We start from the raw sequence: 24,422 nt of genomic DNA on the forward strand, positions 1-24,422 counted from the left end.
ACTCCTGCTCCTAATTCTTATCATCTTATGTAAAAGAGAAGCACGCTAATAATGCATTTTTTTTGGTTGAAAAGATAAACCAATGAAATTGTTAGGATGTCCTACCTTCTTGATACAAATCTTGCCCACGCACTGCCAAATGTGAAACTGTACAGTTCTGCTTCATTATTAGAAATTAATTTGCATTTTAGTTGGCTGCTAAGGGGAGATGTGTAGAGAATTTGCACCATGTTGCAGACCCATCGCTTTTTGTACACAGAATCATAGAATAGTACAGCGCAGAAGGAGGCCATTCGGCCCATCGAGTCTGCGCCGGCTCTTTCGAAGAGCAATCCAGTCAGTCCCACTCCCCCGCTCTTTCCCCATATCCCTGCAATTCTTTCTCCTTCCAGTATTTACCCAATTCCCTTTTGAAGGCTACTATTGAACCTGTATCCACCGCCCTATCAGGCAGCACGTTCCAAATCCTAACCACTCGCTGTGTAAAGAGGCTTTTCCTCATGTCGCCTCTGGTTCTTTTGCCAATCACCTTAAATCTGTATCCTCTGGTTATCGACCCTTCAGCCATTGGAAACAGTTTCTCTTTATTTACTCTATCTAAACCCTTCATGTTCACCAAGCACGATGACAATTGGACTCTTAACTAATCTGTTGTTCCTACAGACATCAGCAGAAGCGAGTGTTTGAAACTGTGCGCACAGTGAACCAAGTTGTGAGGCAAAGATCCCAGGCACCGTCACCAATGAATATCCCAGGATCTAACCAGTCCTCGGCAATGAACTCGGGCTTTTCAAGCTGCATCAGCACTCCACGGTCCAGCTTCTATGGTAGCGACATCACAAACGTAGTCATAGACAACAAGACGAACAGCATCATATTAGAAACTGAATCATCTGAAGTAGGGTAAGAGAATTAAGCTCCGAACTTGATATCGTTTTTCTTCAAATCATTTCAAAGGAAAAGGATCTGGGTCACGTCGTGGGTGTTTCAGCAGACACGGTGGGACACAGACTTGTGTGAGTGAGGCATCGTGTACCATCACGGTACTTCATAACCACGGGTTTTATATTCAATTAAATAATCCTTCTTAAAGTGCAGCAAACAGTGCCAGCAATATTCAAGCTTGCTGTGCCTAAGGAAGAAATCCAAATCCAATTTAACTGAGATTATCCATTAATAATTTGATGATCATATTAAATAATTCCCAGCAGCAGTGATTTCCCAGCAGCACACTTGGCAATGTTACATCAAACCTGTGCCCCACTGCGCTACTGTTAACCCTGGATCCTCTAAGTACCGAATTTTGAATCTGCTAGCTCCTTAAATTATCCTGGAGTATTCCTTTAAGAAAGAAAGACTTGCATTTCTATAGCGCCCTTCACGACCACCGGAAGTCCCAAAGCGCTTTACAGCTAATGAAGTACTTTTTGAAGTGTGGTCACTGTTGTAATGTAGGAAACGCAGCAGCCAATTTGCGCACAGCACGCTCCCACAAATAGCAATGTGATAATGACCAGATAATCTGTTTTAGTGATGTTGATTGAGGGATAAATATTGGTCAGGACACGAGGGAGAACTCCCCTGCTCTTCTTCAAAATAGTGCCATGGGATCTTTTACGTCCGCCTGAGAGAGCAGACGGGGCCTCGGTTTAACGTCTCATCCAAAAGACAGCACCTCCGACAGTGCAGCACTCCCTGCGTACAGTTTGGTCTCTTTATTTAAGGAGGGATATACTTGCATTGGAGGCAGTTCAGAGAAGGTTCACTCGGTTGATTCCTGGGATGAAGGGGCTGTCTTATGAGGAAAGGTTGAGCAGGTTGGGCCTATACTCATTGGAGTTTAGAAGAATGAGAGGTGATCTTATTGAAACATGTAAGATACTGAGGGGGATTGACAGGGTAGATGCAGAGAGGATGTTTCCCCTCGTGGGGGAATCTAGAACTAGGGGTCACAGTCTCAGAATAAGGGGGCACCCATTTAAAATGGAAATGAGGATGAATTTCTTCTCTCAGAGGGTCGTGAATCTTTGGAATTCTTTACCCCAGAGAGCTGTGGAGGCGGAGTCACTGAATATATTCAAGGTGGAGATTGACATTTTTTTAAAAACAGGGGAGTCGAGGGTTATGGGGAGCGGGCAGGGAAGTGAAGTTGAGGCCAAGATCAAATCAGCCATGATCTTATTGAATGGCGGAGCAGGCTCGAGGGGCCGAATGGCCGACTCCTGCTTCTATTTCTTATGTTCTCAGCACTGCACTGAGAGTGTCAGCCTAGATTTTTGTGCTGAAGTCTCTGGAGTGGGACTTGAACCCACAACCTTCTGACTCAGAGGCGAGGGTGCTGCCCACTGAGCCACTGCTGACCGTTGAAGGGAGATTGCACCAACCAGTCGTAGTGCTCTGTTAATTAAGTAATTTACTAACTGGGACTCGGGTTTTTAAAGAAATGTTTAACTGGTGCTGACTGCAGGGAGACTGACTATAGTGGTGGTTTTATTTTACTCTTCCGTTCCAGAAATGAGGACCAATCTAAGAAGCTTGGCCAGCCAGGAACCCCTGGCTCCAGGGATTTACAGGCAGCCCTCCGGCGCCTGTCACTTAGGCGAGAGAACTACCTCTGTGAAAGGAGATTTTTTGAGGATGAACGGGAGAGGAAGTTGCAAGAGTTGGCGGAAAAGGGGGAACTCGCGAGCGGCTCCGTGACGCCGACGGAAAGCATCATGTCTTTAGGAACCAACCTCTCTGGAATCTCTGACTTCACAGGGTTTTCGGGAATGTCTTTCAGCAGCCGCTCGTACCTGCCGGAGAAACTGCAGATTGTGAAGCCCTTGGAAGGTGATGCGAGGCCACGCTCTCTCTCTGTCCTCGTCTTCGACTCTCTCTGGTCGCTAATGCATCATAAAAAATCCGGAACACTTTGCACCAAGTATTCTTTCTATTTCAGAGATAGCCAGCCCCGGTGTTGGTTTGAGGTCCTCTGAAATAAACCTGCCTTTGACCCTTTTGAGGTCTGCTAAAAGTGCTCAACATTGTTGGAACAAAAAAAAATCTAATTTTTCACATTAAAGAAACTGCCACCAGCCACATGGGTTAAAATACCATTTGTGTTTATTCTGAATCTCCCAATACTCTCAATTAACAAACCAACAGCATCATGTTCATATACTGCAAAGGAAATTCAGCACCCAATGGGTTAAGTACGAAGGAGTATTTCTGGACCTCAGTCCATCATACAAATTTTATAAATTTCAATTCCTTGGAAAACATGTTAATGATGCAGTTCTGTATTTATTATCAAATATACCGTTGATATTATTTGAGACGCAAACCACTTTGTTTAATTTGCTTCATCCTTTTCAGCTGTCTTTCAGTTAGTGTTGTGAAGATATAGTGTCACTAATTCATTTTTTTTTGGTTCGAATAAAGATTTTGTTTAATTTCTGTTTTGCTTTCCGTCTCAGTCTGATTTTTATTCTTCCTTTCTCTCCATCTTTTCTTTGTCACAGACGATTGGCTTTTGATGTTTCTAATGGTTGTCTTTCGGCGCCATTTTCATTCTTTAAATTTATAACTTTAAGACACTGAAATATACAACCATTGGAAGCCAGCGAGCAGAGTAACTAACAAGCCCGGCTGATGTGTCCCGGTACTCGTTGCCTGCTTGCTTTTTATTCAGCTCGTGAAAAGCAGTCTTGGTTTCTTTACATCAGCACTTTGTAGTCAGACTAAACTATATTATCTGCTACTTTTCTCTCTCTCTCTGTCTGTCTGTGTGTGTGAGTTTAGGTGATGGTGAAGTTAAGCTGTCAACAGATTCAGCCATTGAATAATAGACGGGTAGAAATATCTTTTTTATTATATGTACTTGGGCTTTTGCTGGGGAAGGCACTCCATTTCCCCCCGAGTTTTGTTCATGCCCCGGATTCTTTCTATATTTAATGGTAATTGTTGGTCTTGTTTGCCTTTGGGACAGACTACGATTGGGAACAGATAAATATGATTGATGGGAAACCTTACTTAAAATCAGACTCGCTAAGAGCTGGACTAATTCTATGAGCTAATAACGTGAGCAACAAAAATGGGGCTTGGCAACATTCGTCAGGATGTAGCGAAGGATTTTCATGAATCTTTAATGAGGTCTATGTGAGATCTGTATTGTTTGGGTGCTAAGGGCCCTGGCCACTCTTTTTTCCATCTACCCTGATTGTTGTCTTTGTGAAGATGAACGCAGGTGCAGCTTATAAACTGCCCCTCGCCTTTTTGCTGCCGCAGATCTGTTGTGTCCAGGTGTTGGAATGAAGGACAATTGGGTGCTTATACTGGAGCGTACACCCTGTATAATCTTTGTGGACTGAATTTCCTTTGCAATGCAATTTATGAACATGATTTCTGATGACCCTTTCTTGGAACGAATTTGTAAATGAGCAACAATTGGAGAAATTGTTCTGTTTTCATGTACGCATGTTTGGACCTACTTCTGGGTTCCTATGTTTTTAAAACGTTCTTGCTTTCAGGGGTTATAATGTATCTTGAGACACAAATACAGCATCATTCTCCTGTTTAACAATGGATTTATCCCCAATTATTGTGCGAAGTACGAGTTGTGATGCAGCCTGTTGCAAGCTTCCCGTTGACTTGAGGCCAGATCCACTGCTTGCTAATGTAGTGACCCACACTGACCAGGGCCAGGGCAGCCGCAGGTTCTCTCCCTGATCTGTGCTGACTTGGCTCCTCTCAGCTGAGGCAGTAATATGGGGGGTGCTGCAATTGGTCTCGGTAGCCATAGGGTTCCTGCTCCTGATTGCTGCCCAGTAACCATCTAGGCCAATATTGCACAAGGGTCTTGAAGGTACCGCGCAGGCCGCTAGGCTGGCGTCTGAGGAGGGGCCACTTGGGTTGACATACTGGAAGGCTGTCGGCACCCATTGGGGAAAAGTACCCCAGTGAGAAACGCTACTTTGAGGGGGGGAAGAAAAAGAGAAACCTGGGCGGTGGCAGCGGGGTGGGGGGCAGAAGTAAAAGCTGTCTATTCTCGGAATCTGACCTTTCTCTTAGCGAGCGATTTGAAAGGGTGATCAAGAAACCAGCAAATTTCTTTTAAGAGGCTCGTATTGTGTGGAGACAGATTAATTTTCTCTTCGACCTTAAGTGTGAGATATTGGGCACGGCAATGCATCGTGTAATCCCGACCACTACAACCGGGAATGGACACGTCTGCTTGCAGTGATATCTAAATATTATCGGAGGCTTAACGTCCTGAAGACTTTGAAGCCGATGAAAATGTCTCCTTGATTTGATTTCACTTGTTTTAAGTGTTTATTGTACAATTCATTTACAACTAACCTTGCTGCACGATTAACTGCTTCGCACGGATTTCACTGACACTAAAATGTCATCTAATAATCAAATTTCACCAAATATACCCTAAAGGAATGGGGAAAATTGTAATAATTATAATTTACTAAATTGAAATATTATACCTTGCAATAATACCGTACTTTCCTCTTAAAAGGTTAAACCATCTCCTGGGCTGATAAAATATTTTAGGTTATTGAATTTCATTGGATGGGGGACAAACTTCCAGTATTTCTAGGTATTCTATTAGAATATTCTGCCAAGTTGATTTAAAAAATGCTGCCTTGTTTTACGGAGCATGCCTTATTTCCGAAACTATTTTTAAGTGAGGTGCTTAAAATAATGTGATGTTAATGTACTGAATGCATGCATGACTTGCTAACATGACCACTTAATTCCACCCATTGCTTAAATCATTGCTGTTAATTACATTCATTTTAGCAGCCACCTTATTGGATTATACATATAGATGATGTATTTGTATCAACAGGTTCAGTAACTTTGCACCAATGGCAGCAGCTGGCCCAGCCGAACTTGGGAGGAATCCTCGACCCACGGCCTGGCGTGGTTACCAAGGGCTTCCGGCCACTGGAGCTGGACACTGAGCAGGTGTACCACCTGGCCGACTACGAGGAAGATGAACCGGGTGACCACTCTATCCGGGGCCTAGCTACCTCAACCCCGGCGCAGCACAGGGAGACCTCAGGTGAGAGGTCTCATGCACAAGTGCCCGTATCACGCAGCGAGGCATTAGCGGTGCCGGGTCAGCCAAACACAGTGGAGATGCGGGAGTCAGCGGACGGTGATGGGGCTTCTGGTGCAGGAGCGTCTACTCTCACGTGAAATTGCCATTTGACAGGATGCTAAATGTTCGAGGATTTGGTTCACATCAGAATAATATCGATATATTATTGTGCCTTCTTAAATGATGCACATTCGTCTTAAATAGTAATGTCGTGTAGAAACTGGTGAAACCTCATCTTTCTGTCATTCTGTTAAAGGTTCTCACTTAGAGTTCACTTTATCGCTGGTTTTTAGAAAAGTGAATTTATTTTTTGCACCTTGTCTTCATTCCTTAGACAGTTCTGTTTCTTCACCTTGAGGTACGTCGGGATATTGTGAGTTTGTGGATCTTTGCTCGAGTGTAGGACCCGGCATTTGTCAATTGGGAATCCCGGGGCTGGGACAGTGTTGACCTGTGTCTAGGAGGTTGTAATCTCCTCTTGGAGATTAAATGATGGCTGTAAACTGCTTGAACTTTGCTGTCATGATTTGATATCCCCTGAGCTGAAGGATATGAGATTCTACCTCGGGACTGTCCCTGGTGTCTCTTCTCTATTGTATAATGCACCCAACAAGTCCATTATAGAACACTTCCACTTTGGACCTTTTCAATATGGCAGCCAAAGTACATTCCTAGGTTAAACAATGTGGGTTATTAGAGTTACAAAGACGAGCTGGTTTCATATTTGTGGTGAAAACATGCACCTGCTTCACTCCGTACAACTTCAAAAATATATCCTTTAGTTAAATCACACAATTATACATTCATTTGTGAGCTTGTCACAAAGCTGAGAATTCCCACTGTCTTGGTGACCAATAATGGAAGCTCTAATCTTAACAACTCACCTTTACTGTAAATCTGTACTTTCAGTCTGGTGGTTCAAGACCTTCTCTTAAGGGCAGGAGGGAGTGAGGACGGGAAGGGGAGGGAAAACGATGCTTTTATATAATAATTATATTCAATCAATAGTTTTAAAGAGGCTTCCCAATGGCTCTGCTATTTTTTCCCGTCACTTTGCCCTCTGCTGTCGTCAAGGCATTGACTCGTCACTGGCTCTCTGGGACCATGGATATTGGTCATCCTCTAGCGTCTCCCCAATGGTCCATTATTCATGTGTGAGCTCGGATGGTCAATGTTGGCAAACCATTTGATTGTGCGTGGCATTACAGCTGAGATAAATCTTGTCCTCCCTGACATTCATTTATGCTCGCTTCCAGGAGTGATCAGGAGCACGAACCCTGGCCGGCTTCTTCTCCCACCCCAACCCCAACCCCAGCCCCCGCAGAGCCTGGGGACGGTGAGGCTAAACGTACCATTCCTAACACTGCTCCCACTGAGATCAGCAAATTCAGGAGAGACCTGGTCTACGCAGCTTGGCCACACGCTAGCTAAAATCCCTGAGCAATTCCCAGTATAGACGTGGCACTGGACAGTGGCCAGTGACTGTGCAATCGTGTCCCAACGCCAGCTGTTGCCTTCCGGAAGGAGGAGAGAAAATTACAGGGTGCGGGACGGCAAATGTCTTCACCTCGTCTTCCGTTTGATGTCTGATTTGTAATCGCCTTAATAAAAAGCAGTGTCGTTGGGGCGAGTATTCCAAAGACATGACATGTGGATGAGAAGGTCAGAGTGTGTAGGGTTCCTTTTAAACATCACCGCTGGGTTGCGAACAAATGTCACAAGTTGTCCGTAGTAAGACAGTTTGCAGGGTAGAAATGGTTTGGATTCCACCCTCCCAACTGATGAGACAGCGAGTACTGACCATCGTCACCAGTTTATGGACCATCACTTATATTCCATCTTCTGTTGCTAACTTTCTCGAGTTTCTCTAGAGCTTTAAAAAAATTACCTCAAGTATCTTCTGATTTGCATAGATTTCTATAAAGAGACTTTCTTCTTTAATAATATGCGGTGCCCTTTTTAATGATTAAATTCATATCCCACCTGGAATTTTACTTGATGTATTTTCATTAAAATTCTCCTCGGCATTTTGAAGATTTTGTGAGCCCACGATTGCGAGGCTAATTTAGCAAACGATGGAATATTCCCATTAAAATACATTTTTAAGAACATGTTATACAGGAGCGCTCTGGTGGAAACTTAAATATTGCTTTTTTTTAAAAAAAAAGAGGAAGGCAGGATCTAAACCATTTAGATAAAGCAGGAAAGTAAGTCCATTTACAAAATTAAATGGGAGTGGTTTTCAAAAAAGCAAGTTCCCTGGCTGTCGTCAGCTGTGGCGGTCCCCCTTGTTCCCACAGCTGCTCAAAAATCATTGGCCCTGAATTTCCGATCGGAGGCTTCCTGCGGGCGGATGCTTCCGATCAGCAAAACATCTACGAACCTACCTCGCTGGTCCCAGAGATACGGAGGCTTCCGATCCTCGGCCTCTTTTCTTGGAAATGCGCAGAGGCCCCGCGTATCCCGGGGCGCAGGCGGTTCGCAAGTGGGCCACCCAACCAATGGAAGAAAGGAATCCCCATTCATACTTTTGACAGTTCTGTACTCATGGAACTATCAAAAGTATGAATGGGGATGACTACAAAAATGCACCAACACACTGAAATAAATAAAGGAAAACCATTACATATATAAAATTAATTAAAATGGCGTTTAATAAGTTAAACAAAAATTTAATTTTTGTATTTTTTTAAAAATATGTTTTAACAGGGCTTAATATAAACTTACCTTATTGGACAGAGTTTTTAAGTTATAAGTGAGTGATAAAATCTTATTTTTCTATTTAAAAAAAAAAAACTCTTATGCTGGTGAAAGCGGGCCTTACAGGCGTATGAATTCCACGGCCTTTCAGCGGGCGGAAGTTGGGCAAATAGCGCAACTCTCCGCCCGCAGAGGCCCTTTTCCTGGGCACGTGGAGGAGCTGTCGATCGTAAGTGCCGGGTTTCAGCGCACGAGCTTCGCGTGCCTGAACCCGGAACTTGCGCGGCCTCTACGGACTCGTACACACCTTGTACGTACCCGTGGGGGTCACAAAATACGGCCCATTAAGTCTTTTAAGAAAGTGAATTTTTCTCTGCCATCCAAAATGCAGACAGGTTTGATCTGGTAGATTTGCAGAGGATCAGGTGAAGCATCATTTAAACAAAAGAGAAACATGTCACAGTGTTGATCCAGCAATACTTAGATGTGCATTTTTGGTCGAGCTCCGTCCTTATTGTATAGGAATATTTGCCGCCTTTCTAATGTGCCAGTTATTTCTTTGGTGTCGTCCTGAAGTAACCTGAATATGAGGTTTATCGCCATCCGATCCTGAGTGAGCTTCGACAATTGTGCCGCCTTTTTTTAAACGTAATTTAATCAGCTTCACATTTCGAGCAGAGTAATTTATCCTTTCCCAGCATTAATGCCCTGTTAGTTTGGGGATCTTAACAGTAATGTGATAACGCAATTAAGAATGAATGCCTTCTACCCTTCCCAGTCCAGGCAGACCAGAGTTCCCGGAGAGCTAGAAAGGAAAGTGCGGACAAACACAAGAATAGGAACAAAATAATAGGAGCCGTTTAAATCTGGAGCAGAGTGGATGGCTGGTCTGGGAAGGGTTGCATGATCTGGTGCAGGACTGTGTCGAGAATTGATGATTAGCCTTTTAATTGCTGCAATCAATCGCTGCTGATGTGTGTGTTTTCTGCTGTTTCCCCTTTTTCTTCCCACTTTTCCTTCAGTTCACTATCCTGGTAAATGTATGTCACACACAAGCTCCACCTTTACCTTCACAACCTGCCGCATTCTTCACCCCTCTGACGAACTCACACAAGTCACTTCCAGGTAAGCGCAGGCTCCGTCACACTGGCACTGCCGAGCAGCCAGTGTTCAATGTATTGTGACAAAGTTAAATGATGCATCGTTGCTGTCTTGTAGGTAATGTTGTAAAATCGCGCCACCCCCTCATGCACCTTTGGGCCGAGTTTAAAAGCCGCACAGGGTGGTCTGAGGATGGGAGAGATGGTGCAAGATGTGATTGCTGAGCTGCGGATGATTCACTTAAAACTTAAAACTACCCTCATTACTGATGACTCCAATTCAGCCGACACAGAATTAAGTGGGGAGGAGAACTTGGATTTTAAAACTTCTGAAAAACTCTTCTATTTAAAAAGAAAGGCATTTTAGATTGTCACTGATTAATCCGACATCTGACAGAGGACACTCTCTCTTCATCCATCTGTTATCGCTAAGATGCAAAGGCCATATTATGTACAGAATCTCTGTCGCAAACCAGTTTAATTTAAATGGGCAGCTAGATGTAATTCCTGGAACAAATTGGTAGAGTTTGTACTATTGAAACCACACACATTATAAAACCCAGCAATCTTTTGCCTTAATTTAAGAGATTGAGGAGATGATATTTTTCATCTCGGACCTTTACCCTTGTCATGGAAGCAAAACTGAAGAACTTGGCTCTTCCTTCAGAGTTTGTCAGTATATCTCATAAAATTATAAACATTTACGGCACAGGAGGAGGCCATTCGGCCCATCCTGTGTGTCTCGGCCAAAAAGAGCTCTCCAGCCTAATCCCACTTTCCAGTCTTGACAAAGGGTTCACCTGAAACATTGACTCTCTTTTCTCTCCACGGATGTTGCCTGACCTGCTGAGTTTTTCCAGCATTTTCTGTTGTTATTTCGGATTTCCAGCATCTGCAGTAGTTTGCTATCCCACTTTCCAGCTCTTGGTCCGTAGTCCTGTAGGTTCCGGTACTTCAAGAGCATATCCAAGTACTTTTTAAATGTGATGAGGGTTTCTGCCTCTCCCACCCTTTCAGGCAGTGAGTTCCAGACCCCCCACCACCCTCTGGGTGAAAAAAGTTCTCCTCAACTCCCCTCTAATCCTTCTACCAATTACTTTAAATCTCTGCCCCCTGGTTATTGACCTCTCTGCTAAGGGAAATAGGTCCTTCCTATCCACTCTATCCGGGCCCCTCAATTTTATATACCTCAATTAAATCTCCCCTCAGCCTCCTCTGTTCCAAAGAAAAAAAATCTGTTTTTAACTGTTTGTTTTAAAAGCAGGTACACAGATAATTGTTCACTTTCGACCCAATAATCAGTGTGATGATTTAAGAGTCTAAAGGTATGGCTCAGCATGATCTAAGGTACCAAGGTGGCTGTGCCAAGTGACTGAAAGGGAACAGACTTTCCTGAATCGTGTGATTCTGCCAGTGGCATGAGTTGCAACACATTTTTTTGTCGGTGAGCCACACGACAAGTGGTGAGCCTGTTGGCAGAAAAAATGCAGTGAGCAACTCTTTAACAACAGATGATTTTCCACAGGTCACATGATGAGGACGATGGAATTGCAGTATGTCATCGCGTTTGAGGGAGATGTAGGGCAAAGACTGACCCACCGGGGTGAGACACTGCTGGTGATATCAAAGCCGGCACAGTAGAACTAGAAGTGAGGAATGCCAGCGTGTGAAAAGCTTAACAAATCTAACCAAATAGTTGTCCCCTGCGCCATCTCTAACCTCATTCCATCTAGCAACAGGATGTCAAGTTAACAAACTGTCTGCCATTCGACCTAGTTTAGTTTCATTGTTGGTGTGTGCACGTGGCGACAATGTTTGAAAAGACTTTGGAAAAGAAACTGGAAGGGGAAATAAATTGGGCTGATGGAGTGAATCTTCCTCCAATGTGACCGGGAGTCTTGCTCGTTGCTGCATTAGCTTTCCCAGGTCCCTGGTTATCGGAGCATACCCCTGTTGATGGCTGTTGTGTGTTTTTGATGATTTGCGATTACTGGTAGTAATGCATAATTTGTGTGATGTTTTCCACTAATTGCAATAACAACACAAGAAAGCATGGCACAGGGAAAGGATGCCCACCTCATCGGGCCTGTTTCTTGCACAGATCATGTCCGTTGTACCCAATTGTGGATTCTACCATTCACACTCCTGAGGCAAAGCTCCATATAAATATCCCCTAATCCCCAAGGAGGATGATGATGCAGAACTCTAAAATATTCATCAAATCATAGAATGGTTACAGCACGGAAGAAAGCCCTTCGGCCCGTCGAGCCCGTGCCGACTCTCAGCTAGTCCCACTCCCCCGCCCTTTTTCCGTGGCCCTGCAAATTATTTTCCTTCAGGTACTTGTCCAACTCCCTTTTGAAAGCCGTGATTGAATCTACCTCCACCGCCCTCTCGGGCAGTGCATTCCAGATCCTGACCACTCGCTGCGTAAAAAGGTTTTTTCTTATGTCATCTAATCACCTTAAATCTGTGTCCTCTGGTTCTCAACCCTTCCGGCAATGGGAACAGTTTCTCTCTATCTACTCTGTCCAGACCCCTCATGATTTTGAACACCTCGATCAAATCTCCTCTCCACCTTCTCTGCTCCAAGGAGAACAACCCCAGCTTCTCCAGTCTATCCACGTAACTGAAGTCCCTCATCCCTGGAATCATTCTCGTAAATCTTTTCTGCACCCTCGCTAAGGCCTTCACATCCTTCCTAAAGTGCGGTGCCCAGAATTGGACACAATACTCCAGTTGGGGCTGAACCAGTGTTTTATACAGGTTCATCATAATTTCCACACTTTTGTACTCTAAACCTCTATTCATGAAGCCTTTTTAAATGCTTTCTCAACCTGCCCTGCCACCTTCAACGATTTGTGCACATATACCCCCAGGTCTCTCTGTTCGTGCACCCCTTTAGGATTGTACCATTTTGTTTATATTTCTTCTCATTCTTTCTACCAAAATGCATCACCTCACACTTTTCTGTGTTAAATTCTATCTGCCATGGGTCTGCACATTTCACCAGCCTGCCTATGCCTTCCTGAAGTCTATCACCCTCCTCCTCACTGTTCACTATATTTCCAAGTTTTGTGTCATCTGCAAATTTTGAAATTGTGCCCTGTACACCCATTAATATGTCAAGAAAAGCAGTGTATCTAGAACCGACCCCTGGGGAACCCCACTGTATACCTTCCTCCAGTTCGAAAGACAACCGTTCACCACTACTCTCTGTTTCTTGTCACTTAACCAATTCCATATCCATGCTGCCACTGTCCCTTTTATTCCATGGGCTTCAACTTTGCTGGCAAGCCTATTGTGTGGCACTTTGTCGAACGCCTTTTGGAAATCCATGTACACCACATCAACCGCATTGCCCTCATCAACCCTCTGTTACCTCATCAAAAAACTCAATCAAGTTATTTAAACACGATTTGCCTTTAACAAACCCGTGCTGGCTTTCCTTAATTAATCCACACTTGCCCAAGTGACTTGATTTTGTCCCTGATTACTCTTTCTAAAAGCTTCCCCACTACCGAAGTTAAACTGACTGGCCTGTAGTTGCTGGGTTTATCTTTACACCCTTTTTTGAACAAGGATGTAACATTTGCAATTCTCCAATCCTCTGGCACCAGCCCCGTATCTATGGAGGATTGGAATATTATGGCCAGTACCTCCTCAATTCCCTCAGCGTCCTAGGATGCATCCCATCCGGTCCTGGCGATTTATCTACTTTAAGTACAGACATCCTTTCTAATACCTCTATCAATTTTTATCCCATCCAGTATCTCCTCTACCACCTCCTTTACTATGTCTATGGCAGCATCCTCTTCCTTGGTGAAGACAGATGCAAAGTACTCATTTAGTACCTCAGCCATACCCTCTGCCTCCATGCGTAGGTCTCCTTTTTGGTCCCTAATCGGCCCCACCCCTCCTCTTGCTACCTGTTTACTATTTATATGCCTATAGAAGACTTTTGCATTATCTTTTATGTTAGCTGCCATTCTATTCTCATACCCTCTCTTTGTCCCTCTTACTTTCTTTTTCACTTCTCCTCTGAACTTTCTATATTTAGCCTGATTCTCAGATGTATTCTCGACCTGACCTGCCATACGCGCTCGTTTTCTGCTATCCCCATTCCTAACTCTTTTTTAATTTTGTTAGCCTAACCGGCTAAGTCAGCCGTGGCTCAGTGGGCCGCACCCTCGCCTCTGAGTCCGAAGGGTGTGGGTTCAAGTCCCACTCCAGAGAATTGATCACAAAAATCTAGGCTGACACTCCAGTGCAGTACTGAGGGAGTGCTGCACTGTCGGAGGGGCAGTACTGAGGGAGTGCTGCACTGTCTGAGGGGCAGTACTGAGGGAGTGCTGCACTGTCTGTGGGGCAGCACTGAGGGAGTGCTGCACTGTCGGAGGGGCAGCACTGAGGGAGCACTGCACTGTCGGAGGGGCAGTACTGAGGGAGCGCCGCACTGTCTGAGGGGCAGTACTGAGGAAGCGGTGCACTGTCGGAGAGTCAGTACTGAGGGAGTGCTACACTGTCGGAGGTGCCATCTTTCGAATGAGCCGTTAAATCAAGGCCCCGTCTGTGCTCTTAGGTGGATGTAAAAGATCCCACGGCACTATTTTGAAGAAGAGCAGGGGAGTTCTCCCTGGTGTCCTGGGGCCAATATTTATCCCTCAATCAACATCACTAAAACAGATGATCTGGTCATTATCACATTGCTGTTTGTGGGAGCTTGCTGTGCGCAAATTGGTTGCCACGTTTCCTACATTACAACAGTGACTACACTACAAGAAGTACTTCATTGGCTGTAAAGCGCTTTGAGACGTCCGGTGACCATGAAAGGCGCTATAGAAATGCAAGTCTGTCTTTCTTGCTGTCCTTCAGATAACGACCCCACCCACTCCCCAGCAGCACGGGAACCATTGTGCCACATGGAGGACGCGATCATCTCGATTTGAACCGAACCTTCTAAACTCCAGTCCCACTCCCAACCAGGTGTCGATCCAGTTCCTTTTATCTGTTAATTGAAGCAGCTTTGACTTGCTTTGTTTGGGAGTACTTGCTGTTTGTAGTCGCCGAGTTCCGTGTAAGCGAAGGGATGTTTTAACATCTGGAAGTAACACTTGAACCAAATTACCTTTTTTTTTTAAATAGGGAAGAATAGGCAAATCAGTCTGCACACCAGCCATATTACACAGATGGCAGCAGGGTTTGGAACACAAGTCTTTGCACATGAACGTTTCCACCAACTTGTTTAATTTGCGCAAACGTTACTTGCCTCAAGTTGGTTTAGTATTTTTTCACAAGATTGTCTGAACACATAAAAATAACTTAAAATGTATTTATAAACAAATGTGGCTAAGTGTGTAGCGGTGATGTATACAGAGGATACCGGGTGGACAGGACCACTAACTCTCCAGCGCGGTGGTCAGCAGTGTGCCAGTCAGTGGCGCCATGGGACCTGGTCTCAGCTGCCTGCCCTTCGTCAGATGGTCTGTTTATACGGTGTGTCAGGAAGAGGGACAAGCTGAATGTCCAGTATAAGTAGCCCATCTTGTTTGGTGTTTCTGATCGAAGCAGTATTGTGAAACTTTTCACCCTTGCTCCCAGCGACATCTGTTCTCGATTGCGATGTCATCTCGTGAAATACCCAAAATATTCCATGGAAGATGATGTCATTTTGTGTGGCATTGTGGCTGCAACACGATGGTGGTGGACTGTGGGTTTTATGTCTGCAGTTCCCCACGTGGCAGCATTCAGATCTCAGCTGGACTATGAGGGGAGTGCCGTTTGGAGACCAGACAGTTTCCCAAAGGGAGGGACACTGGCTGATTGCCAGTGAATGGATGCTGTGTCTCTTTGTCAGGAACCTAATTTGGGGAGAGGTTGTTAACTAAACATTTAAAAGTTGATTTGTGTGGGGGTCTAGGTGGTGTAGGGGGCATGTGCACCGCAGGTTCACCAGAATATTACTGGGGCTCCCAGGGTTAGATTATGAGGAGAGATTACACAAACTAGGCTTGTATTCCCTGGAATATCGAAGGTTCAGGGGTGTTTTGGTTGAGTTTTTAGGATTTTGAAAGGGATTGATGGGGTAGATGGGGAGAAAGTTTTCCACTGGTGGGGAGTCTCGGACAAGAGGGACATAACCTTAAAATCAGAGCCAGGCCATTCAGGAGAGATGTTGGGAAACACTTCACACAAAGGGTGGTAGGAGTGTGGAACTCGCTCCCACAAGAAGCAGTAGATGCTGGGAGCTCAAGTAATAACTTTAAATCGGAGATCGATAGATTTTTGCTAGCCAAGGGTATTAAGGGATATGGAGCCAAGGTGGGTAAATGGAGTCAGGATACAGAAATGTCGTGATCTCGCTGAATGGCGGGCTGAAGGAGCTGAATGACCGACTCCTGTCCCCATGTTCCTATGATGTTGGGCCTTTCATCTCTGGAACCTGGGTTCAAGTCTAGCCACTGAGTGAATGTTGCTGTGTGCAAGTAGTTTGGGAAGTCCCAATCCAGTTCCTCGTGGGCAAGAGCTCCCAGAACAAAACTACCGGTCATTTGGCACGAAACTGGCAAACTTACAAGAATCATAGAAATTTACAGCACGGAAGGAGGCCATTCGGCCCATCGTGTCCACGCCGGCTGGTGAGTAAGTTTTAGAACATAAGAATTAGGAGCAGGAGTTGGCCATTCGGCCCCTCGAGCCTGCTCCGCCATTCAATAAGATCCTGGCTGATCTTCGACCTCAACTCCACTTTCCCGCCCGATCCCCATATCCCTCGATTCCCCTAGAGTCCAAAAATCTATCGATCTCAGCCTTGAATATACTCAACGACTGAGCCTCCACAGCCCTCTGGGGCAGAGAATTCCAAAGATTCACCACCCTCTGAGTGAAGAAATTCCTCCTCATTTCAGTCTTAAATGGCCGACCCCTTATCCTGAGACTGTGACCCCTGGTTCTAGACTCTCCAGCCAGGGGGGAAACAACCTCTCAGCATCGACCCTGTCAATCCCCCTCAGAATCTTATGTTTCAATGAGGTCACCTCTCATTCTTCTAAACTCCAGAGAGTATCGGCCCAATCTACTCAATCTTATCAGCACGGTGTGGAAAAATGTTAACTTGCCCACCAGGTGGTGTTCTTGAGTTTGGGAGTGGAGGTGCATTGTTTCAGAGTAGAGGTAGCTTTACACGGCAATTAACTCTACAATCGCCAAGCTGGGAATGCTTACTGCTCGCACTGAATAGCAAAATGACAAGTGTTCAAATCCTCAGCGCAAACATCTCTCGCACCTTGGTCAACCTGAAATTCTCATACGTAAAAAATAATCCCACATTTGTATGATTTTTTTTTTTAACAAGTTTTCTCATCTTTACCCAATCATCATGTAGTATTGGAAATCATGTCGGAAGTAGTTTGTTCATTCAAGAAATCAACTCATTAATTCAGTTTTAAGGTAGTTTTATTTTACTGAGTAACGGGGGGTTATACCTGAAGTTTTAATCATTCTTTCTCCTTATGGTTTGCAGTAGCACAATAAACGAGTGGAAATAATTACTGTTGGGATGTTCATATTCCTTAGTGTTGACAATGAACTCGAGGTATTTTATTTTCCATTTTGATTTGATTTTCTTGTGCAGTTTAAAAAGTAGTAATGAAGTAGAATTCTGCATCGTGACTAGAATCATAGAATGGTTACAGCACAGGAGGCCATTCGGCCCATCGAGCCCGTGCCGGCTCTCTGCACGAGCACTTCAGCTAGTCCCACTCCCCCGCCCTTTCCCCGTAGCCCTGCAATTTTTTTTCCTTCAGGTACTTCGCCAACTCCCTTTTGAAAGCTGTGATTGCGTCTGCCTCCACCACCACCACCTTAGGCGGAACCGAGGATGACTTGCTTCCACGTTAAAAATGAGTTCTCAGGTGACTGAGGAGTCCAATGCGGGACCTACAGTCTCTGTCACAGGTGGGGCAGACGGTGGTTGAAGGGGCGGGTGGGTGGGGTGCTTGGGTTGACGTGCGCTCCTTGCACTGCCTGCGCTTGGCTTCCGCTTGCTCCCGGCGAAGAGACTCGAGGTGTTCGGCACCTTTCCGGATGCTTCTCTTCCAGATCCTAACCACCCACTACGTAAAAAAGTTTTTCCTCATGTCGCCTTTGGTTCTTATGCCAATCAGCCATGATCTTATTGAATGGTGGAGCAGGCTCGATTGATTGACTCCTGCTCCTGTTTCTTATGTTCTTTTCACCTTAAATCTGTGTCCTCTGGTTCTCGACCCTTCCGCCAATGGGAACAGTTTCTCTCTATCTACTCTGTCCAGACCCCTCATGATTTTGAACACCTCGATCAAATCTCCTCTCAATCTTCTCTGCTCCAAGGAGAACAACCCCAGCTTCTCCAGTCTATCCACGTAACTGAGGTCCCTCATTCCTGGAATCCTGGAATCATTCTCGTAAATCTCCTCTGCACCCTCTCTAAGGCCTTCACAGTCTTCCTAAAGTGCGGTGCCCAGAATTGGACACAATACTCCAGTTGGGGCCAAACCAGTGTTTTATAAAGGTTCATCATAATTTCCACGCTTTTGTACTCTAAACCTCTATTTATGAAGCCCAGGATCCTGTATGCTTTTTCAACTGCTTTCTCAACCTGCCCTGCCACCTTCAATGATTTGTGCACATATACCCCCAGGTCTCTCTGTTCATGCGCCCCCTTCAGGATTGTACCCTTTAGTTTATATTGCCTCTCCTCATTCTTCCTACCAAAATGTATCACTTCGCACTTTTCTGCGTTAAATTTCATCTGCCACGTGTCCGCCCATTTCATCAGCCTGTCTATGTCTTCCTGAAGTCTATCACTCTCCTCCTCACTGTTCACTATATGTGCAAGTTTTGTGTCATCTGCAAATTTTGAAATTGTGCCCTGTACACCCACATCCAAGTCATTAATATATATCAAGAAAAGCAGTGGTCCTAGAACCGACCCCTGGGGAACACCACTGTATACCTTCCTCCAGTCTGACTCTTGTAGCAATATTTCCTAACTTCCGCAATAAAGACCTTGACAATTAAAATGTATATATCTCAATACTAGCTCGGAGAAGAGTCGTGTTCGAGATTTTTTGCTACCGTGTATTTATAATGGAATAATCCAATTAGTTCCGTCCCCTTCTTTATCTGTTAGAATTGATCAATAACAAGAAACGTGTATAGATACTCTAACCTGAGAACTGCTCAATTATAATCTGTTATTCAGCACATACTTTTTGTTATTAATAACAGAGCACATCTGTGCCAGACATAAAGACAGAGTATTTTTTCCTGTGTGGTACATGGGTTTAATCCTTAGAATTACGGACTGGCGTGCGCTAATGATGATTATCGGCCCACCAGTTATCTATAATCACGAATCCTGCAGCTGTCGACACACAGGCGAAATTTAAATGCTCTTTATTTGTGCTGCTGCTAACTTCTAAATCGCATCTTGGTGCTCCTCCCTCACCCCCTCGCCCCCAACCCCTCCCCCCCAAAAAACCCTCATTCTCTCGCAGTGACCACTGCTCCGAGCGTTCCTGCAGTCTGCGAGTGACCTGTTCGCTTCATTTTTCTTCTGGTTAAAGCTTTTTAAAGCTGTACGATTAAAACATATCCTAAAATCAAAAACGGTAAATCAGGTACTGTAAATGTTTGGTTTTTAAAGAAATAATCTCTTGGATAGCTCGTTACTGCATTTCTGCCAAAGGCTGCTTCAACAATGATTTAAGAATAATACAAATTTCACAAACCCATTAGGCCTGTGGCCAATCGAACTGCATCGCTCATCATATCCGCGTGTCAGAAACCACGCAACAAGAAAGGCCATTCAGCCCATCTAGTATGAAGACCACATACAATTCCTTCTATCATGGATTCTATTCTTTAATCTCCACGCAATTCCCAACCCCGACAATGCCCATGTAATCATCCACCCTACATTGTTCATCCTCACAGCATTCACAGGAGAGAGCATCATTCTAACGAAGACCGCTCAGCATCATTCTGTTTCCGTGCTGTGAGAGCTTACCCGTGTGGTGTTGAATACAGCGTCAGCCAGTTGGCGAATGCCCACAGACAGTATTGTGGTAATAAACTCTTCGTTTTCCTGTGTGAAAAGTCGCACATTCCTCACGTTTTGAGAAACTCCATTGGTCAGTGTGAAAACTTCCTGTAGTTTTTTAACAAACCACTTGAGCTGGGAGCTCACCTCATTTTCGCCAGGTGGTCTTTCAGTTGCTTGAATTAAAATGTACAGATTGAATAATTAATCGCCAGAAACTAATGACCAAATCAAACATTCTATTGTGTCTCGGTGAACCCGTGTACCTATTTCTTTTGTCCTCTTTGTTTTATCCGTCCTTCTGGTCCCTGCTCTCGTGGAGTCGGCTGAGCGGTTGGGACTCCTCGGCTACAGCGAGCTCTGATCCCGAGCTGCAGTGACACTTGCCAACTGACCCTCTGATTTTTTTTTTTCCTTTCACACCTTCCTTGTCTGTAGCAAATCGCTTGGCCGCCACTTGGCACTTCCTGAGGTTGGAGATTCTGTGTCTTGCTTTCTTGTGTGAAGTGCAGGCCGCGGTGTTTATTCCTCCTTAATTGAAGCATGCATATCTCACAGATATTGTTTGGTGAATTTTGCTGTGTGATTCCAGTGTATCTGCTGAGATGTATTTTAACCTTTCTAGGATTGTTTCTACATTCATTCTAAGAGCTTTTTAAACCATCCAGTTATTAACAGACGCTTGATGTAAAATGTTTGTGCAGATCTGCTCTTGCAGTTGTTTATTCTGTAGGAAACCGTTATTTCAGTGACCTGATTCGCGTGTGCAATGACCTTCCATTAAGTGTTGTGTTTTTCTCTTCCCCATTCTTAGCCTTAACTCTGCACCGGCACCAGCTTGTGGGAACTTGAGCAATGTCAAATCCACGCCTGTTGGTACTCCGTGCACCCCTCGACGCCTGAGCTTGGCGGAATCCTTCACTAACCTGCGGGAAGCCACGACCACAATGAGCACCTCTTTGGGCCTGGTGAAGTTGCTGAAGGAGCGAGGGATCTCGGCGGCTGTCTACAACCCGTACAGCTGGCACAGGATGGGCCTTAGCAGCAGTGCCAACCTTTACACTCCCAAACCAACCATTGTACCATCCACCCCTCCCAATTCGCCGCTGCATTCACTGTGCCCATCTCCGTCTCCGTTTGAATATAAAGGCGCTTGCGGTCATTATGACAATTTCCTGGCCTCCAAGCCAGCCAGTTCCATGCTGAAGGAGATGAGAGGGGACAAACTAGTGAGGCACAGCGAAAGCCAAACCGACGTCAGCATTGCCAAAATCAACCTGGTTGACAAAGTGAAGAAGCTTGGCATTGCCAAGGTAGTCCAGCCAGGCACAACACCTACGCATGAGTCTTCAATGACGGATGAAAAGGGACCCCTTCTTAACCGGGCCCAAGGGTCAATGAGAGCTTTTGCCCAGGGCACTTTGGTGGGCGAGAGCCTTGCTTTAGGCTGCCCGCAGGTGGTCCCCAGTGCTATCGGAGGGATTCAACTGAACACCGGCATCCGACGGAATCGCAGCTTTCCCACTATGGTGGGTGCCAGCATGCAGATGAAAGGACCCGCCCCAATGAGCTCGGGAATTCTTATGGGGGCCAAATTGCCCAAACAGACTACCCTACAATGAAGGTTAAACCCAGTGTTGGTCGACTCTCCAATATACTCACTTTCAGTGTTTGATACATTGACTTAGTGCCTGATAGGAATAGAACAAACTTTGTATAATATGTACATAGATTTGTGGTCCTAAATTCATTGTAAGCAACTAATTTAATTTAAGGTCCTAACTATAGATATATGTGTGTATGTATATATATATATATATATACATATTAAGGAAGTACTCTTCTGTGATTTAAAACATGCACTCACATTGAAGTGGCTGTTTGAAGAACTTTTTAATTAAGGCAGGTAGATTGAATTTTGCACTGTATAACAATGATAATTTGGCTCCACAGAACAATCAGAGACGTGGAACGGCTTTGTAGAAACAAAGTAGTCCATGTCAGTGTAATCGCTGTGTACCTGTTATGGCCACGCAGCGTTACAGAGGAAACCATTTTAACGAACGCACTGTATTTTAAGAAAAAATTGACTTGTTTCATTGTAAGAAGCATCATTTTTTTTTTTAAAGCGTATGTTTTTGCTATTAACTTGAACTGTTGTTTTGAAGGCCACATTTATCCTAGTACTGACCTCCTTGTCGAAAGTTGACGACGATAGTTTGTAGATGTGTGCAATGGAGTAAGATTAGCACTAGTAAATATTACAAAATCCAGTGTTTGTGTGACATGTATATTTACTTGAATTGATGCACGGTGAGGGGAGGGGGAGGGAACCTTGAACACACAATTCCCATCAGCACTCTTAGTTGTAAATACACGTTCCCATCAGACTCTTCACAGGCAAGAGTCTTCAAGCTCCTTTGAATCTGATTTGAAGGTTTGTCCGACTGAAATGACCTGTGGTGGTATAATGTACATTTTAGACATATTTTGGAAACAAATCGGCTGTTCCTGCATGTGTTTTTAAAAGCCTCCCTTATGATTTCAGATTGTGCAAGTTTATTTTTTTAGGTAAATACTGACATTTTGTTTCCAGTTTTAGACACTGTTGTTGGTGCACATCCGTTGCCGGGAACTTGAATTTCTATTAATTTTTGGAGGAAAAAGCATTTTGCGACCATTCAAAATAAGCACAGAACTGGCCTGACGAGATTCTGTGCATTGCAGGTTGCTGTTAGTCGCTCAGTCTACTGAAGAGAGGGAAATGCCAACAGCAAACCAGACTATGCCAGGGACTGTCTCCACAAATCAGGGTTCACACGCAGACACATCAATACTTGTAAGATTGGGATGTAATGTATGAGGAAGTTACAACAACATCTGTTTGTCTACTGAAAAGTTGGAATAAATCAATGTAAACTGCCAAACCGTGTGTTCTTGTTAATTCTTCATTGTAATGCGTACAAAAATAATCCATAATGTGGCCTTCACCCTGTTGTCAGGCGAGAATCCAAAAGCCATGGAGACCTTCTGCCATAATGAGTACTTGTCACATGTTGTCGGACCAATGCTGCAGAAGTTGGACCATTTATTCTGCTATTTGTTCACCGAAGGCTCAATTTCAGGTGTTCTGGTCTACCTGGACCCCAGAGATAATGAGACCAGGTACCCCTTTGGTAGCCAGCGACCCCTGGGTTCAACGTGCGCTTGTGAAAGCCAGACGCGGGCTCCACTGTTCCGGCCCGTCCCTCTTTGTCCCCTGCCACCACCGCCATTGGCCAAGCAGTCTTCTGCTGTCTCGACTTTCACGTGAGGAAAATGGGCCAATTGGGCGAAGTGCCAGAGGGTGACTTGGAAACTGTGCGCTGCCTGTGAAATCTTAACCCAACATGAGTCAACGTCTTCGAGAGGAATAGAAATTTGGGGGGGCGGGGAAGCAAGAATCCACATCATGAGCTGAAAGGCACAAACTGCTGAGCTGAAACATCAGCCCTGCACTGGCGGTCCCGATGACGGTGAACTGGCAGTGTTCGCCATCATTCCGCGTTTGAACCTGACGCAACCTTGGGATTTAGCGCTGGCACAGGCTAACGTGGGAATCTTGAAGTTGCGGTCTGTCATTCACTGCTCCGACACTGGCTGCGCTGTGACCGCCCCCCCCCCCCCCCCTCTCACCCCAACAGAGCCGGCAATCAGTGAAATCTCTCAAATCAGGGAAACTGATGAAAACTTCGGCTCTTCTGCGGTAACACCGCTGTTAAATTCCCCGTTAAAGGTCAGACCCAAAGGGATTCGGTGTAACTGGGGTTTTAACAGTGTATTGACTGCTAAACCAAGGTTGTGGCCCTGGGGAACTCATTTTAATTCTGTGCAGTGTCAAATTTATCCATTTTATTTAAAAAAAAAAAAAAAAAAATTAAAATTTAAGAAACTTTAATTTTAAAAAAAAAGTTTGTTCATTATTCCAGGATTGCCTTTCCCCCCTGTGCGAGAGCCCCAATCTTTGTTTGGCTCTCTCTAACATTTTTAAAAAGTTAGAATTTTAAGAGCTTAATCACTTCCTGTGAGAATTCTAGAAACATAGAAACAGAAGATAGGAGCAGGAGTAGGCCATTCGGCCCCTTGAGCCTGCTCCGCCATTCAATGAGATCATGGCTGATCATCCAAATTCAGTACCCTGTCCCTGCCTTCTCTCCATATCCCTTGATCCCTTTAGCCTTAAGAAATATATCTAACTCCTTCTTGAATATATTTAATACATACATAGATACATAGAAGATAGGAGCAGGAGTAGGCCATTCGGCCCTTCGTGCCTGCTCCGCCATTTAATGAGATCATGGCTGATCCTTTAATTCAGTATCCCGTCCCCGCCTTCTCTCCGTAACCCTTAACCCCTTTTGCCCGTAGAAATATATCTAATTCCCTCTTAAATATATTTAATGAG

General features: G+C 44.7%; 1 protein-coding gene across 1 annotated transcript in view; it reads left to right on the forward strand.

Moving 5' to 3' along the window:
- trak1a (trafficking protein, kinesin binding 1a) overlaps window positions 1-22,905 on the forward strand; it is a 236,496-nt gene extending 213,591 nt beyond the window's left edge. The window contains exons 13-17 of the mRNA XM_085989320.1: window positions 664-903; window positions 2,513-2,832; window positions 5,843-6,058; window positions 9,820-9,922; window positions 20,793-22,905. Of these exons, the coding sequence (XP_085845446.1) occupies window positions 664-903; window positions 2,513-2,832; window positions 5,843-6,058; window positions 9,820-9,922; window positions 20,793-21,600 (1,687 nt within the window). The 3' untranslated portion in view covers window positions 21,601-22,905. The remainder of the gene's footprint in view (window positions 1-663; window positions 904-2,512; window positions 2,833-5,842; window positions 6,059-9,819; window positions 9,923-20,792) is intronic.
- The last annotated feature ends 1,517 nt before the right edge of the window (window positions 22,906-24,422 follow it).

The sequence above is a fragment of the Somniosus microcephalus genome, chromosome 5 (assembly GCF_052327205.1).
Source record: "Somniosus microcephalus isolate GS21.2 chromosome 5, FLI_Smic_1.0, whole genome shotgun sequence".
Lineage (NCBI taxonomy): Eukaryota > Metazoa > Chordata > Chondrichthyes > Squaliformes > Somniosidae > Somniosus > Somniosus microcephalus.